This window comes from Pleurodeles waltl, chromosome 6 (assembly GCF_031143425.1).
Source record: "Pleurodeles waltl isolate 20211129_DDA chromosome 6, aPleWal1.hap1.20221129, whole genome shotgun sequence".
In the NCBI taxonomy this organism is placed as follows: domain Eukaryota; kingdom Metazoa; phylum Chordata; class Amphibia; order Caudata; family Salamandridae; genus Pleurodeles; species Pleurodeles waltl.
This window is the reverse complement of record NC_090445.1, coordinates 945,907,393-945,931,513: the sequence shown is the minus strand read 5'-3', so window position 1 is coordinate 945,931,513 and position 24,121 is coordinate 945,907,393. Positions and strand designations below refer to the sequence as shown.

The window sequence follows — 24,121 nt, the reverse complement described above, 5'->3', positions numbered from 1 at the left end:
ACACTATAAGTAAAATCTTAAACATGTAGGAAACGGGGTTTTTGCAGTACCGCAAACTCCACATAATCAAGCAATGCAGGAGTATAAGTTTATTTTAATCAACTAACTCTTCACAGCTCGAAGTTAACACAGTGCAGAAGTGTTCTGCTGCCTGACTTTCCATAAAATGAATTTTTAAGTGGAGAATTCCTAGTATTACCAGTTCACTCAAAAACATGTATTTCTACAGCTCAAAAACGGAAATACAAGCCCTCGTACATACCACACAGAAGGCAGATTCACTAGTTCCCGCTTGCAGTGTTAGATTTCAGCTTTCGCCCTGCAAAGATATGATGTAGTTACGATGTAGGTCTACCTCATTGGTGTCTAAACAGACAGAGATTTGTACAGCGATTTGATCCATGCTAAAGAAATTTAGGTAAAGATGGCTGTCCTACAAGATAAGCTATCCTGAAGATTGTGCATAGACATGTATCTAAAAAAATGGGATAAACCGCACAAATGCAGCTCATAAGAGCGTGCCATCTGCAAACGCGAGCATTAGTGCTACTTTTTTCCTGTTACAAGAGCGATTTTGATGACTGTACATATCTGTGAGTTCTCAAAGATATATACAAGAATGTAATTTCATAAATGGCTAAAACTACTGCTGCCAGACCTGTCCTTTATATCGACCTCTTTGTGTCAACCAGTACAAGTAAGTTCTGGTTGGAATCAGTTCATGATCTTTATGCCTGTGGGACTGGCCACAAGACTTCCACTGGCACTGATGCCTTGAGTTAACTATAACTTGCTCCCTCACCATGCACAGTTAATTACCCCAATTATTACATCACTCATGACATCTTCTATTCCATCACTGTAACATTTGCAATGAAATAATTGATGGCAAAACTGCACAGCGGGGGCAATAGTTCTAGTTATCTTACAGCACAAGTTATAGGCACGTGAGATAAATACAACTGGTCAATTTTAGTGGTTTAGAATGTTTAAAATGACATGTTTTAACTGTCATTTTCACCTTACTATAACATTATTATATATATATGTGTATATATGTTATGTATATACATATTGTAGGAAAGTACCCTCTTTCTTTGCATGGTTACCCCCATTTTCTGCCTGTTGTCATTGTGTTTAACTGTGTTCACTGGGATCCTGCTAACCAGGACCCCAGTGATTATGCTCTCTCTCTCAAAAAGTCTGTATTTCACCCACAATTGGCATACTGCTGCTCTCTTAAAAGTCCCTAGTATAGGGTACCCAGGCATTGGGGTTCCAGGGGATCTCTATGGGCTGAAGCATACATTTTGCCACCTTTAGGGAGCCCATGCAAAGGCTTCTGCAGGACTGCCATTGCAGCCTGTGTGAAAAGGTGCAAGCACCCTTTCACTGCCATTTTCACTGCACCAGGTCGATCATAATTCACTCCTATGGCAGGCCTTCCATCCCAGAAGGCAGGGTGCAAAGTACCTGTGTGTGAGGGCACCCCTGCACTCTCAGAGGTGCCCCCACGAACTCCAGGCCCATTTTCCTGGACTTTGTGAGTGCAGGGATGCCAATTTAAGCATGTACTGGGCATAGGTCAGCTAGATCATGGTAACTCCGAATATAGGCATGTTTGGTATCGAACATTTTGTTTTTGTGGTTCCTCTCGTATATTTAAATCGAAAAATGGGCTGGACAGGAAGTACCTGTGAACAAGGTCTGGAAGACTGAAACGCGTCAGGGAGTTTGACAGCTGTGGATTGCATTTGAGCTCGGTAATAAAAAGGAAGAAAAAGAACAACTTCCGAGTGCGGTTTATCTTTTTGTAGATCAAAAAGAATTAGTGGAATAAAACGCGGGTGTCCTACCGAAGAAACAGCACCACCGTGAAGTGTAAGCGCGCAGCAGCATGCCATTCAGGACAGCGTTCTTTTTGATATATATATATATATATATATATATATATATATATATATATATATATATATATATATATATATGTGTATGTATGTTAAAAATGTAATCTAATTCAATTACATTAAATTTAATTCAGTTACATGTAACTTTTGATATTCTAAATGACCCATCCCTGAGCCCTAAACTCCCTTATGCTACTATGCACTAAGTAATCCTGAGCCGTAAGCAACACTTACTTTCCTCATCGACTACACATCCTGGAACTCTTAACAAAAAAAAAAAGAAAACTCCTTAAATCCTGATAAACTGCCCATCATGAGCACGAACCACTCTTTACTTCCACATAGACTATCCAGCAATGACCACTAAATATTCAGAACTACCTCTTTAAACACTAAAATCTACAGCAGTATACATCTAGGTGTTTGTTTTTCAAATTATTTATTTATTAACTACTTTTTATCATGCTTAGATTTAATGTTAATTACTATTCATATTGTTAGCCATATAACCTTAAAAATAATGTATATTAAAGTAGCCCTACAAAGTATATATTTACATAAACATTTCCATCTATCTAGATTCACTGAAAAAAGGCTAAAGTGATGTTATATTAGGTACCGAAATGTGAACTCATGTTTAAAAACTACTAAGAATTTGTTAGTTAAAGTGCAAGGACTTAACTATATATTGTGCACTATTTCTGAACACCTATAACATCACTTGGACATGTTAAATAGCATCACAGCGATGCAGACTTGGGCCACTGGCATTTCTTCCAAAATCGGGACCATGTGTGCATAGCTTTTTCCTGGTCGCAAATGGCCCGATTCGTTAGCATCAGGACATATGCGACCAGAAAAAAGCATTTTTGGGTGTACCAAATCCTATTTTGCTATTCGATAATCACAAAATGGGTTTGCGAGTCGTTATTTGGAAATGGCCTGTCAAGGGTGTCTCTTCCTAAAAGCAAGTCACACTAGTATGTATGAATGTTTTGCGACTAGGAATGCGGTTGCAAAACTTGTATACTTTACGACTCTGTGAAGGAGGTGGTAAACCATTCGCAACCGCTGCCCATTCTTAAAAAATTAAAAGAAAACGTTTAATTTTTATTTTTCAAATGCGTCCTGTTTTCCTTTAAGGAAACGGCCTGCATTAAAAAAAAAAGCTTTAAATAAAAAAAAGAAGACACAGACATGATAGTCTGCTGACCCCAGCAAGCCACCATCATTATGAGTGCCAGCCATTCCTAATGTGTAATTGCAACCTGCCTCACGAATATTAATGGGGCAGGTCCCTTGTGACCCATTTGGGAATCACAAACTGTGTCTCAGACACTCTTGTAATTCTGTGTTTGCAACTCACAATTTGCTGTTTACAAAAAAATGCAAATTGCGAGACGCAAACACTGACGGCCGTACAACTGGCCCCAAGTGAAACATTTTGTGAATTGATTCTTTCTTTCTTGTTGACAGCTTTAAAAGATAGGACTAATCACATCTCCAAGCTCCTTAACTCTCATGCCTTGCACACTGAGCCAGTGCTTACTCTTGTTTCTGTGCACAGCCATGACAGTGTGCAGGCAAACATTTAATTCCTATACATATAGGAAAATCAAAGATATGTCACTCCCTTTGTTTTTTTTTCCATGCCATTCCACAGCAGCAAAATATCCTGATGCACCAGCCGGAACATCTTAAATCAGCAATATGCATGGTACAGCAAATCCATGGCCAGCTTGGGCCCTGGTTTGGTGCTCTATTGGGCACAGCTCCTACCTCCTCAGCAGAGGTGGATTGGGGTACCTAAAGCAGTTGGGGCTAAAAGTGCTCAAATAAGCCTTGCTCCCTTGGTCTCCCCTCAGTCTCTTTCCATCCATCTATTCTCCCTCTCTGTCTTCTCCCTGTCTGATCAGCTCTCTTCCGCTCTACCTTCCATCTCCCTCACTTTCTCTCTGGAAACATCCAGTGCTTGCTGCAATATGCTTGGGGAGATGGGGAGAGTAACAGAAACTCCAGGAGTGGCCCTTGGCTTTCAAAACTGGGCTCCAACCCACAGGGTAAATGACTGTTGGAGTAAGAGGCATGTCCGGCCCTGTTCCTCAGTTTGAACAGAAGCATATGCTGCAGGGTGTGGTGCGACAGTGGCACTAGCCAGTAAGGTAGCAGTAGCTCTAACATCTTGACCCCTCCCTCCTTGGCTCAAAGAGCTCCACACTAGTAGGAGTTGAAGTGCTCATAGCACGTCAGGTAGTTTGACGTTTCCTGGCTTGTCTCCTTCTTGTGATGTAAGCACGAAGTTAACTTGTACTGCATGTGTTGCTTTTGCCTTTTGAGAAAGTGATGTACGGCTGCTCTCTGTGGTGTACTAGTTGTATGTACAAATATGAGTGGGGGTTACAACGCTGTTGCCTTTACTATATTTTTGTTGTGTGTGTAGAGAGCATAAACTGCTCCTGCTTATGCTATGCCCTGTGTATGTGTGAGTCTAAGGTTTGCTTAAATGCAGCTCATGGTGTCAATTGTGTTTGATAGTAAATCATGAAAACTTATTTTCGGCAATTTAAAACTCAAATTATTACTGTTTTCTGCTTGAAGTTTCTAATTCCCCTCTTTTCCCAGTTTTGAACATGTAGTGACATTATGTATGTATCCAGTACATCTGCGGTTTTTCCTTTTGTTTATATTTGCCTATTTTCTTTCTATTTTCCTTTGGTTTATCCCTCCTATTCTGTTCTGCTTCCTTTGGATGCCTGCATTTGTTCTTGACTTCCCTTTTATTTTTTAAACTAATTATCTCAGTTTTATTGAGTCTTGTATAACTGGATTTTAAGTATTCCTTAACTGAAATCTTGTGATAGTGATATATTATGATAGTTAAATATTTTACTTGTAAAACGTTGACTGTGCAGGGGCACAATGAGAGAATCAAAGTAGTTTGTGACATGTAGTGTCATTACCACTTTGATTTTGACATTTACTGTGCAGCTTATTCTGCATCTGCTTCGTTTGCACTTTAGGGACAAGCAGGCTACATTAAATTTATTTCTGAAAATAGGAATTAAAAGCATGTTTTCTGACTGTTTTTCTTTTTTTTTTTTAGGTCGAGAGTAAGCGTTCGACGTGTTGTATACTTTTAAGTAGATTTATTCTGTGGTTCAAAGCTATTTCATTTGTTGGTTGCAGTGCCCTTCAAAAATCCTTGCTTGCTAGTGGTCAGTTCTGCCTCTTTGTCCTGCCTTTTTCACTTTGGGAGCAGCACCAACTACTGTTTAATTACGCTATGTCCTGTTTGTCTCTTCTGTAGGGGACTTTTTTTTCGTACTATTTGCCTGTTCATCTTACACTGTGGGTGCGTGTTAAGTCCCTCCTCCCCACCAGCTCCCTCTGTAAACATAAAACGAACGGCAGAGGGGGGCTTTTCTAGGGCCAGCGCGCCTTCATTTTACCTTTTTTCTGCTTGTGTCCTTTGCAGAGCATTCTTGCTCTGAGTTTAGCCTAGCTGTAAACAAGGCTATAAATCAGGCTATCTTGCTCATGTTTGCTGTTCGTGGAGCCGAGTGTGCCTACCTGCAGTCCCTGGGGTGGGAAGGAGAGCGGAGGCCCACTTGTTCCCTTTGCCTCGGCTCCTGAACGCAATCACAGTTTTCTTTGAAATGGACTTTAGTACAGATCGGCATTTGAAGATTTGCCATTGTTTCATTTAATTTGTTCCCATCCATATTTTACATAGGAACTGGGAGAGTAGATGCAGAGACTTGAACTGGTATCCCCTGTCATGAAGTCGGCAGCTCTGTACCTTACACCACACCCTTTCAGACCCTAACCTGTTTAGTTTTCACAATGTTTATACACTAAATATGCAGACTTGAATAACAATAGGCATGTCACAATTCTGTGCAGCCACATGGAATAGCTGTGGTAACGCGATCTCATAATACGGTAGTTATTTTTTATACAAAAATTGCCACCGGTAGTTATTTGATATACAAAAATTGCTACCATTATGATTTTTGATTAATATTGACCCAACTTAAGATGGCGGCTGAATGTCATGCGCGATGACATCATTAACGGCACGTCATAACAAGGCCATCTTCTTTTTGCCATTTATTGCTTGTTAAAATGTTGCCATATATGAGTAAATAAGTGCTATATAGATATTGCAATAGAATGATATAAAATGCGAGAGGGACACAAAAAATGAAAGGAGACACTCGTTCAACAACCTACACAATAGACCATAATTTGCTAGGAAACACGCATACATGAACGCTATATCAAGATTAAGAAATAAAACACGTTAGCAAAATATACAAAATGCTAAAATCGCCAGGAGAGAAACATAAACCCATTTTAGCAAATTAAAGAGACTTTAATGCTCAAACGTGCAAAATACAACTATAATGTTTATTCTGTTGAAAGGAAAAGTGCATCTCTCTAACGTGTACTTTTCAGCTACTCGCTTTCCTTGTCAAAATTACTTCTAATGATGCTTCCACCTTGTGCATGTTCGCTAAAGGAGGCATGACGTCACGCCTTCGCCAGAAATCACTTGGAGGTGAAAGTGCATGCTTCATAGCGCAGCGCAAGTTTCAGGAAGGCTCAGAAGTACAACATGGAGCCCTCCAGTTCTAATGGGGGGGGAAGCATCCATCAAAGGCCTTGGCGGTCGCTGGGTCGGAGCAGGAGCCCTCTGGGGAGGGACAGGAGACCACACTCTTCCCACCAACGTTCAGTATATATCGGAGATTAAGAACAAGCAACAACGGCATGTCATGTTCATGAAGGTCAAGCTGGAAAAGGGCAAGGTATTGGAGCAGACAGAGATCCCAGGCTAGTCGAAGACTTGCGAGTCTGGGGCAGGAATAGTGGGGCCTGGGCCACATGACTTAATATTGATTTCGAATTGTGATGAGTTGCATGTACAACAAGAGTGATGCAAGCTTATTACTTTATTCATTTTGAGATTAGACAGTGTAGTTGAGTTTGTTGCCAAAGCTTTGCCCCTGCTCCCTCTGCTCATACAGTGCACTCTTTGCCTTTGTTCTCACTGCCAACCAATGCAGATGATGAGTTTTGCTAGTGGTGGGACATAATCACGCCCGACCCCCAAGAATTCCATTGAGCCTCCCAAGCTGTATTTAGGAGACTTCGAAGGGGCAATTTTGCTTTAAAGCATTATGTTAAATAGTTCATTTGAAAACACCACTTTTCCGCATTCCCTCCAGTGTGCCCGGACTAGAACATTTTATCGTGGGTGTCCCCATATGTTAAGAATTACATTCAATCTACCGGTATCTGCATTATAAGTAGGGTAAGCCCCTACATATGACGTGGGTGCTCTCCATCATATTCCATATTTGGGGTAGCTGCATATTTTCAGGTAGAACTCCTGATTTTAGGTCACGCCTGCAGGCAGCACAGACGTGCTCTCACTTGCCGACACTCTATTGTGTTTTTTTTCTTGTTTTTTTAAACTCTAAAAAGTGGCTTTTAGCCTGCCCATTATTACCAGTTTGTTGACATCGTTATCACTCTTTGCTGGCTTCTAATCCGGCTGCACGTGTGAGACATCACGGCCTTTTCTTTGTGTTAAGCATTGACCGAGTACAGATTGATTTATCTTAACTAGTGTATGTCTGCTGCTCGTACTGTGATTGAGGTGCTGTTTCTTTTTATTGGTATAGCACAAAGTCAACCCATCCCGAAAAAATTGGATCGCTTTACATGAGCACCAGTTACAGTACCCAAGTTTGCATTCATATTTTTGGCACAGGGAGATTAAGGCCCTCATGAAGACATTGGCGGTAAATGCCCCCTACTACCGCAGCGACGGCCGCCAAAAGAGTGTCGCTGCAGCTATAATCCATCGGCCAAATTATGACCACAGCCGGATTTACGCCACAAGAAGGGGCGGATAGTGTTAAGGAGGCGCTGCTACCACCAGCAGTAGACTGCCACCAGCCGTATTATGATACGGCCTGGAGGTGTTCTGCTGGCGGGCGCTGCTGGCGGTAGCAGCCCCCGTCCTGTTCCCTGTCGGAAGACCCCCTGGATGCAGGTCGTTGGGTTTCCGACAGGGGAGGGGGTGCTGTGTGTGTGTGTGTGTGTGGGGTTGTGTGCATGAATGTGTGAGTGTGTGCGTGAATGCGAATGTGTGTGTAGTGTTTGCGACTGTGTATGCATGTGTGAGAATGCGTGTATGAGTGGAAATGTGAATGCATGTCTCTGTGTCAGTGTGAGTGTAGGGGAGTGGGAGTCATTTGGGGGGGTAGGTGACCCTCCTACCAGTGACAGGGAAGGAATTCCCTCTCACTTGTAGGGCCTATCGCCATGGTTTTCGTGGTGTTGTGAATGCCAAGAAAACCATGGCGGTAGGCAGGGTCATGATGCCTCCGGCAGTACACTAGCGGCCGGCAGGCTGGATATTCTTACTCCGGCCCTGCGGCTGCTACCGCCGTGGCGGTCATAATGGTAAGCCAACCCGCCAATGTCATAATGTGACGGTATGTACCTCCAGCCTGTTGGCGGTACTACCGCCACATTATCACCAACCGCAGGGGGTCATAAGGCCCCCCTCAGTGATTTTCCCAGAATCACAGGATGTTTAGCCAACACTGAGATTCGAACCTCGTAGGACTGCTTTCTAGGTTAAACTTGTATTTAGTATATTGTCTGCTGCCTAACTGAAATAGGATTTTGTAATTGGATACTCTCCTTCCTACTTAGACATGCCAACTTGTCACTACTGATGATTGAGTGGGGTATGTATGTCACGAGAAGAGGAGGAGCATGCCCTATCTGTCATATACGGTGGGTGATTTTTTTTTCTTTCAGCCAGAAGGATTGAGGACTTATTTATTTTTGCACAGACTTGTGTAGTCCGTTTCGGTTCACCTTTCCCTGGAGTCTGCAAGGATGCATTTTGTATTTTCAATTGGTAAAACCCCCCTTTCCTTTTTGATCATCAGAACAAACAATGCAAAAACACAATGGGAGTCATTACGACCCCAGCGGTCGGGGCGGTGGTATAGTGGAGGTATTACCTCCAACAGGATGGCTGTACCTACCTCCACTATTATGACATTGGCGGTTTGGCCAAAGCCAAACCGGCTGCCACGGTGGTAACTACTGTCGAGCTGGAGACTTTAGTCTCCAGCCCGGCGGCCATCACTAGGCCACCCATGGCATTATGACCCCGCCTACCGCCATGGTTTCAGTACCGCCACTGAAACCATGGCGGTAGACACTATCATTGCCAGGGAATTCCTTCCCTGGCACTGATTGGGACCTCCCCCTCCCCAGAGCCCTCTCACACCCTCCCCGCGCTCTCCCGCCCCCCTGCACATTTACACACAGACACGCACATACACACATTCACCCAATTCACCCACGCGTTCATACATTCATACACACTCACAGCAACACTCAAGAACATACATGCAGGCACATATGCAATCTCATCGCACAACATGCACGTACACACACCCTCACTCACGCACACAACACCCCCACCTCCCTCTCTTGTCGGAGAACCCAACTTACCTGCTTGCAGGGGGTCCTCTGACAGGAGATGAAACGTGGTGCTGCTGGCAGCAGCAGTGTCCACCAGCAAAACACCGCCAGTCCATCCCATGGAACAAGATATGATAGGCAGTGTTTTTCTGGTGTGGCGCAGCGCCACCTTACCGCTGTCCGCCGCCATGACCATAGACGGAATACTGCCAGCCTTCTGCCATGGACGGTCGGTAGCCACGGCAACCGTATGTTGGCGGCCGTTGCCCTGGCGGCAGGCAGAAGTTGCCGCCAAGGTCCTAATGAGGGCCTATGTCTTGATGATCATTTATTTTTGTACCATAACCAAAACATGTTTCAAATGCCACAAGTTGGCAGTCTAGTTGGTGTTTGTTGAATACATCGCATTTCAGATTAATGTTTTGTGTTGCCATATGGAAACCTAGCTTCTAATTTTCTTATTTTGAGTAAATGGAACTGTTTTGTAATGTTTTGCCTCTTGATGTACTTGAATGTCAGAGGACCATGTTTATAACTCTCTTAATACCTTTTTAGGTCGAGCATAGAAGTGCGCAAGCGCTGCTTCTCTAACATGTTGGTATCTATATGGGCTTCTAACCATGCCCACTTTACTCCCATCACTTTCACTCATTTGTGGACTTGCCTTGCAAAAATCCTTTGAGGACATAGATAAATGCTTTATTTGTCCCCCCTTGGGGCGTTTTTGTTACTGCCTTGGGGACCGACACTGTTACATGGAAAATTGCATGTTTGCTGATACGGTTGACCGCAGGCGAACTTCTTTTTCTTTTTGTGTCTCTCCTTCGCACTTACGGCGGCCATGGCACTTTGAATTGACTTGCTTATGTCAACTGTTTTCCTTTTGCATTTTCAATGTATGTGACAAGAAAAGTTCAGTTAGGAATGTACAATGCTAATAGCTCTAACGCGAGCAAATGTGAGACCCATTGCATTGCAAGTGCTTGTTCTCATTTGTGGTTCCCTTTGAAGTGTGTCAAGATAATCAAAGGCGTTTTAAGTCATGGGTAAAGTGGGCAACTGCCCCCCCACCTTCCGAGGAGCCCCTGAGAAAGTGAACTTTTTCTCTATCTCACTCCCATTCCTATATCTCATCCTTTAACGCAGTGGTTCCCAACCTGTGGTCCGGGAACCCGATGGGGTCCATGAAGCCTCCTTAGTGGGGCTGCTACTGATTAGAAAATTAAATAATATTAACATACTCATTGGGAGTCCCCCGAATCCAATAAGGATTCAGTAGGGGTCCCCGGTTTCCAGTAATGACAAAAAGTGGGGGTCCACAGAAATCAAATGATAAGAACCACTGCTTTAACATATTCGGCAAATTATTTTGTTATGAAGAAGCTTGAAGTAATAGAAAATGGTTAATAAAATTAAAAGTTGTTTCGACAGGGGCCCGAAGATATTTCTTGGCCGGAGTCCCCCAAATCCTAAAAATGACACTGTGGAGGTTAATGATGTTAATTATGTGTTTTATTTTTCAGAATTGCTCAGATATGCGAAGATTTAAAATTAAGTCAAATAGCCACCTATCACCAGAAAGCAGTTGGAAAAGTGTTCATAAACGAAATGGAGCAAGTATTGTATGTTTCTGCACATTTACCTTTTCTACGTTTTTTTACATTAATTGCATGTTGATTTTATTGTTACCATTGCTTTCCAGCATTTCTCTATTTTCTCCGAATAGTTAAATGTACTGTTTTACTTGATGTTATCTAAATGCATTGTTCATCATTCTGGCACTACTGCACATTCCAATATGTTCAACTTTGAAGCAAGATATTTAATGCGTGCTGTCCTGTTACTGATTGACAACATTTTCGAAAAACCAATAACCTTGCCCTTGCCTTATGCTACATTGTGAGACTAGAAACGTTTATCAAAGTGGCACACCTTAAAGCTCATTTAATACTACTACTATTTCTCTATTCCAGTTCCTCTATTCCATAACTGCAAGCCATATGTCAGCAAATGTACTGGAATGCCGTCATGTATTTTGCGTAATGTTCAAGCTTCAAGAAGTGAAACAGCAGTCTTCAGAACACATCTGTCAGAGATCACTATGTTCACAGTTTGTGATAATAGAGATGTTGCAGTAGGTCTCAGTAATACAGCCAGCGTTTACACACATAACACTCTTAAACACACACCATTTAATAAACCAGAGTGGAGTTTGGTGGTTTCGTTCTCTCATCAAATCAAACAGAAGGAAATTAGAGTTGGCATAAACAAAGTGAGCACATTGAGAATCCTAAATCTTTGATTTATAGGAATACTTCCTCCTTGGCCTGAAGGTTGTTCTGTCTGCGTTGAGCGAAGATAACAGACAAGCACTCGACCCAAAAAATGTCCAAAAGACTTGTGGTTTTCTTCTGGATACCTAGATCTGTAGTAAGAAAAAAACAAATTGCTGCTACTCTACCTATGGGCCACATGGTATTGAAAATACATTACCTGCCCATTGTAATCCAACTAGATAGTCAACAACTCAACCTCATAATAATTTAGGGCCTGATTAAGATCTTGGCGCATGGAATACTCTGTCACAAAGGTGACGGATATCCCGTTTGCCGTATTACAATCCCCACAGTCTATAATGGGATTGTAATTTGGTGGACGGGATAGCTGTCACATATCTGATGGAGTATTGCCCTTCGCTAAGATCTATATCAGACCCTTAGTCTTTATGGCAATATCAAGGTCCGTACACCAGAGTACCCCCACATTGATCCTGCATGCTTCTTGCCTTCACATCCTATGGAAAACCATGGATGTGTTTGTAATCACATCATAGAAGAAGAGTTAAACTCTCTTACCAAGCTGTTACGATGATGTGTGAGAGCAAGCCAAGTCATTAGAACTATCCTTGGACTATGCATTTTAATGGTCAGAGCACGGATATTGACGTTGCAGTCAAGAAACATGTTTGAAATTGTTTGATAGCTTTCTCCATGGTGTTCACAGAAAACTGTGGTACCTGTTCTTTCATAGACAGTATTTTTTGGCACTAAATTAAATAATGTGTAGAGTAATTCAAATGTTGAATAAACATTTAATCACAAAATTGAAGTGTCCTTTTATCCATATGATGTGCAGCACCTTTTGGAAGCGCATCCAAGGCAAAACGTAGACTGGGAAACTCCATTATGACCCTTGTAAACTGCATTGCTGTAGCCAAAGTTTAAACAGGCTCAAAACCTTTCTACCATAGAGAAAAAGGTGAAACTTGATAGGTTTACATTGAGAGCTGTTAAAATAGACTCCTGTCTCCTTAAGGTACAAGGAACTTCCACTACACATGACATTTTCCTCCGAGGGTTAGTTCTTTTTTTCCGGCTCATGAGCAAAGGATCCTTGAACAAATGAGAGGCTTCACACCTCTCGTTTGATTGAATTTGAGATTTCTCATCTTCATTCAACATGACCTTTTTTACTTTTCACTGCTCCTAGCTGAGAGTTCCTATGGTGTATAATGAGCCTACTCTTGTTATATTTGCTTCTGGGTGGCTCAGGGCTGAGTAGTTGGTTGTGGAAGAGCAACCCTAAAGCCTTGACCATACCATATGTCTGAGACCTTCTCTCCATTTAGGATAATTTACTTCTTTACGTTCAGTTGAAACAGGTGTTATGTGAGAAGTCAAAGACCATGCCCAGGTTCTCTGGTTTCTCAAGTTTCTCAAACAAATATATTGAATAGTATTTCCGATTGAATGTGTTTGGGTCCTCCAATTTTCAACTGATTCAAACTCTCGCAAATAATTAATTATGTATTAAGCTTTCAAACACTAATGTGAGCAAAACAGCAGAGGGCTGCCCCACATCTGCTAGCCAAATAGATCCAAAAGGAAACTTGACCAAGCATCAATAGTGATTTATTTTTGTGTTTGAATCTAATTTTTGTTGTTGTCTTGCCAGCATGTTACTTCCATTGTAGGAAAGGCACTGTAAGGGTGCTTGTTCTAGCTTTCCATCTCAAAGGTGGACTATAAATTGGATAAACCTAAAAAGTAATTTCAGACATTTCTTAAGTTATGTTAAGTGTATCCCATTCTTGCTACACAGTGTAAAGCGGAATTGACTATAATTACCATGCCATGCAGTGGTGACCATAATCTGGTCGATCAAGAGAATATTTTTTATCCCACACCTCTGGACTTTTCAGAGGATCTTTCTTACACATTATGAGTGTCTTCATTTTATAGTAGCAGAAAAGAATAATTAAAAAGGCAACAATAGACATCAGTTTGCAACACCATGAACTCATTCTTTTGAGGCATAGCATTCTCATTCTTGAAGGGTTTGAAAAACAATGATTAAACTGGTAAGAACCATACAATCACATATGGTAATTTTACAAAGAGAGCATTCTCATCCTGATCACTTAGAAGATTTGCTAAAAGAGATGATAAAATTCCCTAGAACCCTATTTAAAAGCCACAGTAGAACCACAGTTAAATCACCCTTTTCTGTTCATAGCTAAATCATTGTTTACTTTTACTTTTACCATTATTTCTATTGTTCTGCCATACCACTGATCTACATAAAAAAATCAAGCTGCCCTATTGAACTATCCCACCTCACTTCAGGAAGTGTGTGAGGTTCTAAACAAGGCCCTAAATCTAGATAGCTAAGAAACAAGTTGAGAAATATGAGGCACTTTCATGCATTATGACTCCCATGGTTGTGGAGCTGTTAAATGGGATTTATGGGGAGGAAAATCAGCCTTAGGCGTAGGATCTAACTATAGTTATGGTATGCCATAAGCCAGGTCTCCATTCTACCGGCAGCAGGATACTTGATTTCTTGGTTTAATGCAGGTGTTCACACCCATGCAGGCATATTGGTACAGGCTTTGACATTTGTAATTGCCTCCGTAGTTTCACTTCACCAACACGGTTTTGTGCCCTAGTGATGTACAGTTACACCTCTTATTGTTGTAGTGTCACTGACTTTGTCTGATATTGAAACTTCATTTGAGTAGCACTACTTGTGGGATAGATTTGTATTGACTTTCCAAACAATTTTTAGATTGTACCTGAAAATTGTACCTAAAGCCAAAAGCCTAAATTGTGTTCATTGTGCAATGTTCACTACTATTCATTGTGCATTTAGTGGGTTATCCATTTTACTAATCATGTATGCATTTTACTTGGAGCCTTTTATTTTGAATATGGTTGAAGCAGTCTCTTTACCTCCCATTATTGTTTCCCAGCGGCATTACTGCAAGATATTTTCATATGCCGATGTTATGGTGAGTACAAGCAAGCTGGGCATTGCAGTTCCACATGCAATTAGCTCTGCAGTTCGGGGAGGTCTCAGACTACGTATTGAGTGTATTGATATAGATAGAACAAGTAAAAGGCCAAGGGCTTGCCCAAATACTGAGACATCAGGGTGATCTTCCAATCAAGGTACCTGGACCTTCTACTGACCCAAGAATGCAAACATATCCATAATAACAATATGTACATAGTATGGCTAAAGTAGAAGCATCTTCCTATGTCAATTAGGTTTAATATTGTCTTACTTCCTGGCCCTCCCAAAGTATGATGGGCTGGTGTCCGGCTGGCTCTCCAGCTAGCCAGATCCAGAAACAGTTGTGGTTTGTTCTCAACGGAATGTGCTCTTTAACTGATGACCATGTGTCCAGTTTGTCATCTCGAGTTTGATATACTTTCCTGTTGTCCACAGATAAACACACATGGATTTCGAGATGCTATCTATTTCTTTTGCTGATACCTTTGACACTGTAGTTTCCATTTGGTTATTTTTGTGATATTGTAGATGTTCCTTAGCTTGTGGGATTGGAAACCTTAATAATTTTTGAAGGCATGCAACGTAAACTGTTTTGGCAGAACGAACTGTGACCCTATGTTTTTGTTAACCCCTTCCCTGCCAGGCCTTTTCCCCCTCAGATGCCAAACCTTTTTTTGGCTGTTTGGGGCAGTTTGCGCTTAGGCCCTCATAACTTTTTGTCCACATAAGCTACCCACGCCAAACTTCTGTTCTTTTTTCCAACATCCTAAGGATTCTAGAGGTACCCATACTTTGTGGGTTCCCCTAAAGGAGACCAAGAAATTAGCCAAAATACAGCAAAAATTTAGTTTTGTTTAAAAAGAAAATGGGGAAAAAGGGCTGCAAAAGAAGGCTTGTGTTTTTTTTCCCTGAAAATGGCATCAAAAAAGGGTTTGTGGTGCTAAAATCACCAGCTTTTAGGAACAGGCAGACTTGAATCAGAAAATCCAATTTTTCATCAACATTTTGGCATTTTACTGGGAAATACCCCATTTTTACTATTTTTGTGTGCTTTCAGCCTCCTTTCAGTTAGTGACAGAAATGGGTATGAAACCAGTGCTGGATCCCTGAAAGCTAAGCATTTCTGAAAAGTAGACAAAATTCTGAATTCAGCAAGGGGTAATTTGTGTAGATCCTACAAGAGTTTCCTACAGAAAATAACAGCTGAAATAAAACAAATCTTGAAATAGAAGTGAAAAAAACAGCCATTTTTCTCCATGTTTTACTCTGTAACTTGCCTGCGATGTCAGATTTTTGAAAGCTACATACCGTCATGTCTGCTGGACTCTTCTGGTTGCAGTATATATAGTGCTTGTAGGTTCATCAAGAACCCTAGGTACCCAGAGCCAATAAATGAGCTGCACCTTGCAATTGGTTTTCATTCTATACTGGGTATACAGCAATTCATTTGCTGAAATATAAAGAGTGAAAAATAGGTATCAAGAAAACCTTTGTATTTCCAAAATGGGCACAAGATAAGGTGATGAGAAGCAGTGGTTATTTGCACATCTCTGAATTCCGGGGTGCCCATACTACCATGTAAATTACAGGGCATTTCTCAAATAGATGTCTTTTTTACACCCTGTCTTACACTTAGAAGGAAAAAATGTAGAGAAAAACAAGGGGCAATAGTACTTATTTTTCTATTCTGTGTTCCCCCACATCTCCCGATAAAAATGTTACCTCACTTGTGTGCATAGGCCTAATGCTTGCGACAGGAAACGCAACACGGACACATCACATTTTTACATCGAAATCTGACGTGTTTGTTGCAAAGTGCCTAGCTGTAGATTTTGGCCTCTATCTCAGCCGGCACCTAGAGAAATCTATAAAACCTGTGCATTTTTAAAAACTAGACACCTAGGGGAATCCAAGATGAGGTGACTTGTTGGGCTCTCACCAGGTTCTGTTACCCAGAATCTTTTGCAAACCTCAAATTTGGCCAAAAAACACTTTTTCCTCACATTTCTGTGACAGAAAGTTTGGAATCTGAGAGGACACAAATTTCTTCCACCCAGCATTCCCCGAGTCTCGCGATAAAAATGGTACCTCACTTGTGTGGGTAGTCCTAGCGCCCGCGGCAGGAAATGCCCCAAAACACAAGTGGACACATCACATTTTCCCAAAGAAAACAGACCAGTTCTTTGCAAAGTGCCTAGCTGTGGATTTTGGCCTCTAGCTCAGCCGGCACCTAAGGAAACCTTCCAAACCCAGACATTTCTGAAAACTAAACACCTGAGGGAGTCCAGGGAGGTGTGACTTGCGTGGATCCCCCAATGTTTTCTTACCCGGAATTCTCAGCAAACCTAAAATTTAGCTAAAAAAAAATTTTTCCCCACATTTCTGTGTGTTATCACCGGGACCAATTTCCTACCACCCAACATTCCCAGTGGCCCGGTAAAAATAATACCTCTCTTGTGTAGATAGGCCAAGTGCCTGTGACAGGGAAGAGCCAAAAACATGTTGAAATTGAGGGAGAACCAAAGCGGGTCCAAAAGGGCAGTTTGAAAAAAACATTTTTAGGCTGACAAGTGCAGCAGAATTTTTATCGGTATAGATGAGACAATGCTGGGTGGTAAGAATTTTGTGGATTCCTGCAGATTCCGGAAGGTTCCATCACAAAAATGTGGGAAAAATGTGTGATTTCCAGCAAAATTGGAGGTTTGCAGGGCATTGTGGGAAAGAAAATGGATGTGAAGCACACCACCCTGGAATCAACAAGATCTTTAGTTTTCAGATGCGTCTAGGTCTTGTGGATTTTACTACATGGCAGCGGCCCAAAATCCACAAAGAGCAGCCCTCATCATTCCAAGTGGGACGATTTTGAGAGTTAGCCAAGCTCTCATGGCCCAAATGTAAAACCAAAACCCCAAATAATCAAATGTCCTCTTGCTTCCCATGGGATAAGATGTTTTAGTGTGCGGGGGAGAGCTGAAAGGCTGTAACCCCCTTCAGTTGGGGTGGGGGCATAACCAGGCCCATTCTGGTTGGTAGCCACCACTCCACTTTTTTTTTTGTTTTAATTTCTTGGCACCTAGTAGACTTTCTACCCCCAACCCCCTCCCCCCCACCCGGGGTGTGGATCGGGGGTAATTGTCCCATCTGCCCTGGGTCTCTGGTGGGCTTTCTGCCCCCCTTGAGGGCAGATGGGCCTTCCAAAAATAGGCCGATCTGCCCCCAAGAGGGGCAGATATGACCAACAGTAATGTGCCCCCATGGGGAGCGACCCTAACGAAACACACACATACACACACACACCAATCCCTGGTGCCTAAGTGGTTTCTGCCCCCCCCCGGGCAGATTGGCCTAATAGAAATAGGCCAATATGCCCCCAAGGGGAGCAGAAATGGCCTAAAATAAATTTCCCCCACAGGGGAGCGACCCTTGCCTAAGGGGTCACTCCCCTTGCGTGAAATTGGCACAAAAAAAAATCCCCGGTGCCTAGTTGTTTTTGCCCCCCTTGGGGGCAGATCCACCTAATAAAAAATAAGCAGATCTGCCCCCAATGAGGGCAGAAATGGCCTAAAATAAATTTGCCCCCCAGGGGAATGACCCTTGCTAGAGGGGTCGATCCCCACATATTTTAAAAAAAAAAAAAAATTATCCCTGGTGTCTAGCGGGTTTTTGGCCTAAAAATAATTTGGCCCCGTGGGGAGCGCCTCATGTCCACTGGGCCGCTCCCCTTATGAGTGAGTGTCCAAAAAAAAGATTTCCCTGGTGTCTAGTGGGCATTTCAGCAGAAATGCTTGCAGAGGCAGGAAAGGAACGCCTCTGCCTGCCCCCTCCTCCCGAGCGGAAGAGAATTCTTCTGCATTGCGATGGAAAGTGACCTCCTGATGAGGTCAGCACGCGATTGCATGCTGACGTCATCAGACGTCACTGGGTGGGTCAGGGGTCGAAGGTGAAGCAATTCCCCTTCCAGCCCTGCCCTGGGGGGGTAGGTGGGAGGCCACGGGGGAGAGCCAGTGCTTCCCCCGAGGGCCTATACCAGGACGTAGTGGTTATGTCCGTGGCACCTCAGCGCCGTGCCACCGGATGTAACCACTACGTCCATGGCGGGGGAGGGGTTAAAGTGACCATGTTGTGTTTATGAACACTGACTTCTTGTGAACCATCGATTTCCATTTCCATATTGCTTTGTGTTGCGTCTTTCTAGTCAATGCGTGTTCCGATCTTTTTGAACATTACAGATTCATCAACTTTAGAGCAATGGAAGCATCAGACCTTCAGAAACATTATACATTGTTTGTGATGAAGGTGTTTCACTTTTGATGACATTATTTTATTTGGGTTTACTGATTTGTTTCATGAGATCACCTTCTTGTTGCTGATTACATCAATCAAGGCATTAGTACTTGCTTCCAGGTAGCATTGTATTGTGCATTTTGTGCATTTCCATTTTATTTATTTGGGACATTGTCTATAATGGAAAAATGTTATATGACATAAGATATCATTAAAGCTTGGTTTGGACATCTCTGTTCCTTCAGGATGGTTGACAGAACCGGTATAGCTGAGCACAACAGAACTCCTACTTTCAGAGATCCTTTCAAGTAATTTAGGACCCTGGATTTTAAGCCTAATCTGATCTATGAAATCACTTCAAATCCTTATCCATTTATTCCCTTGTGAGATTGGTCTAACAATGCTCTTGCATCATTGAAACTCTGTTGGTCCTGATGATGACCCTTTAGTGTTGTAGGGTCAAAACACCGTTGATGTCCATGGCAATGTGAATATAGTATCTTATGGACTGTTTGCACTTTGGGACCAGAGAATTGCTCTGAATTTCAGTTATTTAAATTGTTTTGTTGTCATTTGTTTGTACAAACTGGTCGACACTACTCTGGTACTTTTCATGGTGTGGTCACATGAGCAAAGAGCACTGTCTTTTGTATGATACTACCAGTACATATTTTACTATACATTTATAATGTGCATCCAGCCTTTGGGCCCTATTAAGAGTTTGGCCGTCTGAAGACCACCAGACTTACCGTGGAGGTCGGACCACCGTGGCGGTCCGACCGCCACATTACGATCCTGATGGTCGGACCACCAAAAGACCGCTGTTCTGCCAGGATCATTGATCCCGGCTGGATGATGGCGGTCATGGTTGTAATCAGCCACTGTAGCGCTAAAGCCAGCGCTGCTGTGCTGATTACTACCATGTTCTCCAATAGCCTTTGCATGGCAGTTCAACCGTCATGAAAAGGCTGGAGGAGAACAAGTGCTGGGGGCCACAGTGGGCCCCCTGCACTGCCCACGACATTGTCGTGGACATTGCCAGGGGCCCTCAACCCCAGCATTGTCCAAATGCTCTCTATCTGTTCAGCAGACAGTGTGCATTCCGAGGGTGCTAGGGGGCCCCCAGTGCAACAACATTTGACTCAGCTCCATGTGGAGCCAAGTCCAATGCCACTACATGTTTTCTACTGGGCTTACCGGCGGAAACACAGCCCAGTGGAAAACTCGTATTGGGGCCAGTGGGGAGCCGATCAGCACGGTGTCATTCTCCTCATTGGGAATTTGGCAGTCAGGTTTTTCCAACCACCAAGCTCATAATCAGCTACTTAGTTTTTTTCTATAGTGTTATTGATGATCAATTCAAATGCTTGATTGATTGTGCAGCCTCATTATTCTCTTAGAACCATTATTCTAGACGTGTAGATTGAAGTAGGGCCACTGTTGGACATTTACCCTTCCTGCAGGACGACTCCAGATTGTTGCCTTCATTTACTAAACCCATATTTGCTGGCCATAGGACTCTTCACACTTTACTCTTACTAACCAGTGGTAAAGTGTTTGTGCTTTCGGCTCTAAACATGTTATAATTGGCATACCTCTAATTGGCACATTTAATTTACTTGAAAAACCCTACTATATGGTGGCACTTGTGCCCATGGACTGTAAATTATGTAATACCAGTGGGCTGCAGCACTCATTGTGCCACCAAGTAAAGTAGAAGTGTAAATTAAGTCTACAGGCCTGCCACTGACGCCTGGGTATGCAGTATTACTCTGCCAGTTAGACCTGTCAAAATAAACATCTTGCTGCGCCTAAACTTTCCTTCTTAATACTTATAAGTAACTACTAAGGTAAGCCTTAAAAGCCCTTAGAGCATGGTACATAGTATTTAAAAATGTATTTAAAAGTAGGACATGTATATTTATTGTTTTCTATGTCCTGGCATTCAAACCTCCAAAGTTAGTTTTGACTGTGGTATTGCTGGCATTCCCACAAGTTAACACTGGTTTACTCTATTAATTTTAGAAGGTGTTAAATTCAGTTTAGGAATAGCTAGAACATGTTTTAAGGACTCATTTTAAAAGTAATTTAAAATCCAATATAATGGTCAATTCAATATTACTATTTTGGAAATTAAACTTTGTCACCGTTTTCCTGCCTAAAAACTGAAAGGCTTTTCTGCCAGTCTCCAGCTGTCAACTGACCTCCTGGTGCCTCCTGTGTGGCCAGACGTGTATTGTTTCAGAACAGTGCTTCTAAGTTAAGTCTGACTGCTTTCTGTCAAGCTACAAAAGGGTTAGGCATAGGTTTATTTCGTGACTTTAGTGGTTCACCTTGGCAATGACTGTGATTATTATTTGAAGTGGGTTCTCATCCCCGCAAATAATACTTCTATTTCTTACAGCCATGTCTAGAGTTCAGCAGATGAGTGCCTAACTCCGAAGACAATTTGGAGAAACTGTATCTATTGATGGCTGCTGTTATGTTCACAAGTGATTTGGAAGTTTGCTGCTAGAAACCATTTATTACAAAGACACATTATTCACAAAAGCCCTATACTTGGAAGGACTGTACTTCGAGCAATAGTATTGCCTCATGCACAGTATCTTCTAGTGGTGCTATGTATCTTGGAATTTCTTTGTGTCACTTTGCTTGTGGTTAGATGCTTTGAATAGGCACAAAATGTAACTGTATTTAAGTTTTGCCATCCATCCTCCTTTGCTACAGTGTTTCAGACGGGCATGGTTTCTGCTTTTTTACCCAAAAAATTATTTGGTGCAGAAATATTTTCTACCAAATAAAAAATGTTTATTTCATTTTTCTTTTATTTATTTATTGGGTCAACTTAAATATGAAAGTCATTTATCACACATTGATTTTATAAGTAATGAGATTAATGTTCTTTGTCAGAAGTCGAGGTTAGATCACACAATCATTTTCTTACTTTTTAGAGCAGCTGCAACAACAACAAAATCTTACACTACTTATCACATGAATCCCATGGAGCTTCATAAGCTCAGCCACTTAGCAGGCCCGAACAGTCCAAAATCAAAACCCAAAACCAAGCACTTCTTATTTCTTTGGTGCTCTGCGGCCAGATAAGAGCTCACTTTCTTTTTGTGTCTGGGAGCATTCTGTGACTGTACCATTGAGTGCTACTTACTTCACTGCAATTGTGGTGATATTATTGACTTTTCCTCTAGAAGCTTTTATATAAACTCCTGTCATGGTAGGATCACAAGCTCATTCTCCTTAGCTTGGGCTGCCAGCCGCTAGATTTTATGGCCACCCTCCGATGATGAGGGTGGCTCAGGATGATCACTGTGTGTACCTCTGATGGGGATCTGCAAGGCCATGGTGCTATCATCTGAAGGATATAGTGTTGAGCATCTATGGCCACAAGCAGAGCCTTTAGATTGCTGGCAGACTTGTCTTCCCTTAGACAAGCTTCTGCCCACAACAGTAGATGACATCTGAGCCCCACACCATGACGGCTCAGTCTGAAAAACACCTTTGCATTCTATTAAAAACAAAAAAGTGGGGTAACCTTATATTCCCCTTGTTAGACCTGACAGTCTTAGGGTGGTCTTCCCCAAACTTTCTACTTGCCTCTCTCCATTTTCTTGATCTAGTTTTTGCTATTTTTAGGACTCTGCACACTTTACCTCTGCTGACCAGTGCTAAAGTCCTTGGCCTCGCTCCTCTAAACATGTTAATATTGATTCCTACCCAGTTGGCATATTTAATGTACTTATATGTCCCTAGCAAAGTGCACCATATGTGCAAAAAGGCCTGTAAATCAAATGGTACTAGTGGGCCTACAGCACTGATTGTACCACCCTCATAAGAAGACCCTTATTCATGCCTCAGGCCTGCCTTTGCAAGGCATGGGTGTGCAGTTTAGTGACACTTCGACTTGGAATTTAAAACCTTTTGCCGGGCCTTAAACTCCCCTTTTTCTAAATATAGGTCACCTCTAAGGTACAAGAGACTTGGGGGAGCAGTCTGCTTTTGATATCTTTCAATAAGCCTTTCCTCTTGGTATCTTTTCCAGCTTTCGTTACATGGATAGGATGGGAATACACAAAGCAGAAATTGATATCCTTATCTTTTGAACTCGCTCTGAGAGTGGCAAATGCTTCCAAGGGTCTTATGGCTAATAGTAGATTAGATGATATCACATGCTAGCTGTTCCGCAGAGTCCACTTCTCAAATGTTTTACTGCAAACCATTTCTGAATGTGGCATCTTGTGTGGCGAGCAAGCCTCGAACTTTCTGAGTCTGATCCTCCAGGTCCTAACATAGAACATACAATTACTAGAAAAAGGGAAGGAAAGTTAAGACTATATTAAAGACATGGCGGTGAGGATTATCCCTGGAATCACAGGCATTTCTTCCAGAGGAAGTTGATAGGTCATGAAAACATGCATGTGTCTTGCCTTCTGTCTCATGATGGAACATTGGTCTTGAGCAACAATATATGTGTCTGGTCGAGTCTGATGGATTAGTGGACTAATGAATCCACTGTAGGGGCCTGTGTTGGATCTTATGGTCACAGGTTCAAATCTCGGCAGGTCCACTCAGCCTTTCATCTTTCCGAGGCCAATAAAAGAAGTACCATTGAGTATGGTATTATTAAGCATCTGTTATTCTGTGGCAAGATACCCTTCTGGGTGAATATGCACTTTTCAAATATATATGTTATGTATCCTTTTTCATTCTAATGTTGTAACATTGGTGTTTCTCCTGAAATGACAGATAACTCTGATGGTTTGAATTTAGGTTTGCATAATTTTGGATCCTTTTTTCTCATACAGAGCTGAACATATAGGCAGACAAGTTACAGCTGTGTCTTACTTACACAAAACCCACATGACACAAAACATGACAATACCAAGACACCACAATAACACGAGGAAACATCACAAAACAGTGCACTAAGAAAATTAGCCCCAATATCAGCCTCAGCAAACTGACACAACAGAATAAGAACACAAAGCAGAATCACATTAACTCAACAGCCAATCTAAAAACACACCAGCACAACAAACAAAAACAGTACAAAACACAGTGTCACTGTTTGTCAACATAAAACAATAATATAGAACCCACCAAAA

The 24,121-nt window shown here is 42.1% G+C and overlaps 1 protein-coding gene across 2 annotated transcripts in view; it reads left to right on the top strand.

Annotated features, from left to right (window-relative positions):
- CFAP46 (cilia and flagella associated protein 46) overlaps nt 1-24,121 on the top strand; it is a 1,580,346-nt gene that overhangs the window by 705,978 nt on the left and 850,247 nt on the right. For both annotated transcript variants that reach the window (XM_069239769.1, XM_069239768.1), the window contains exon 36: nt 10,949-11,047. In XM_069239769.1, coding sequence (XP_069095870.1) covers nt 10,949-11,047 — 99 coding nt within the window. The remainder of the gene's footprint in view (nt 1-10,948; nt 11,048-24,121) is intronic.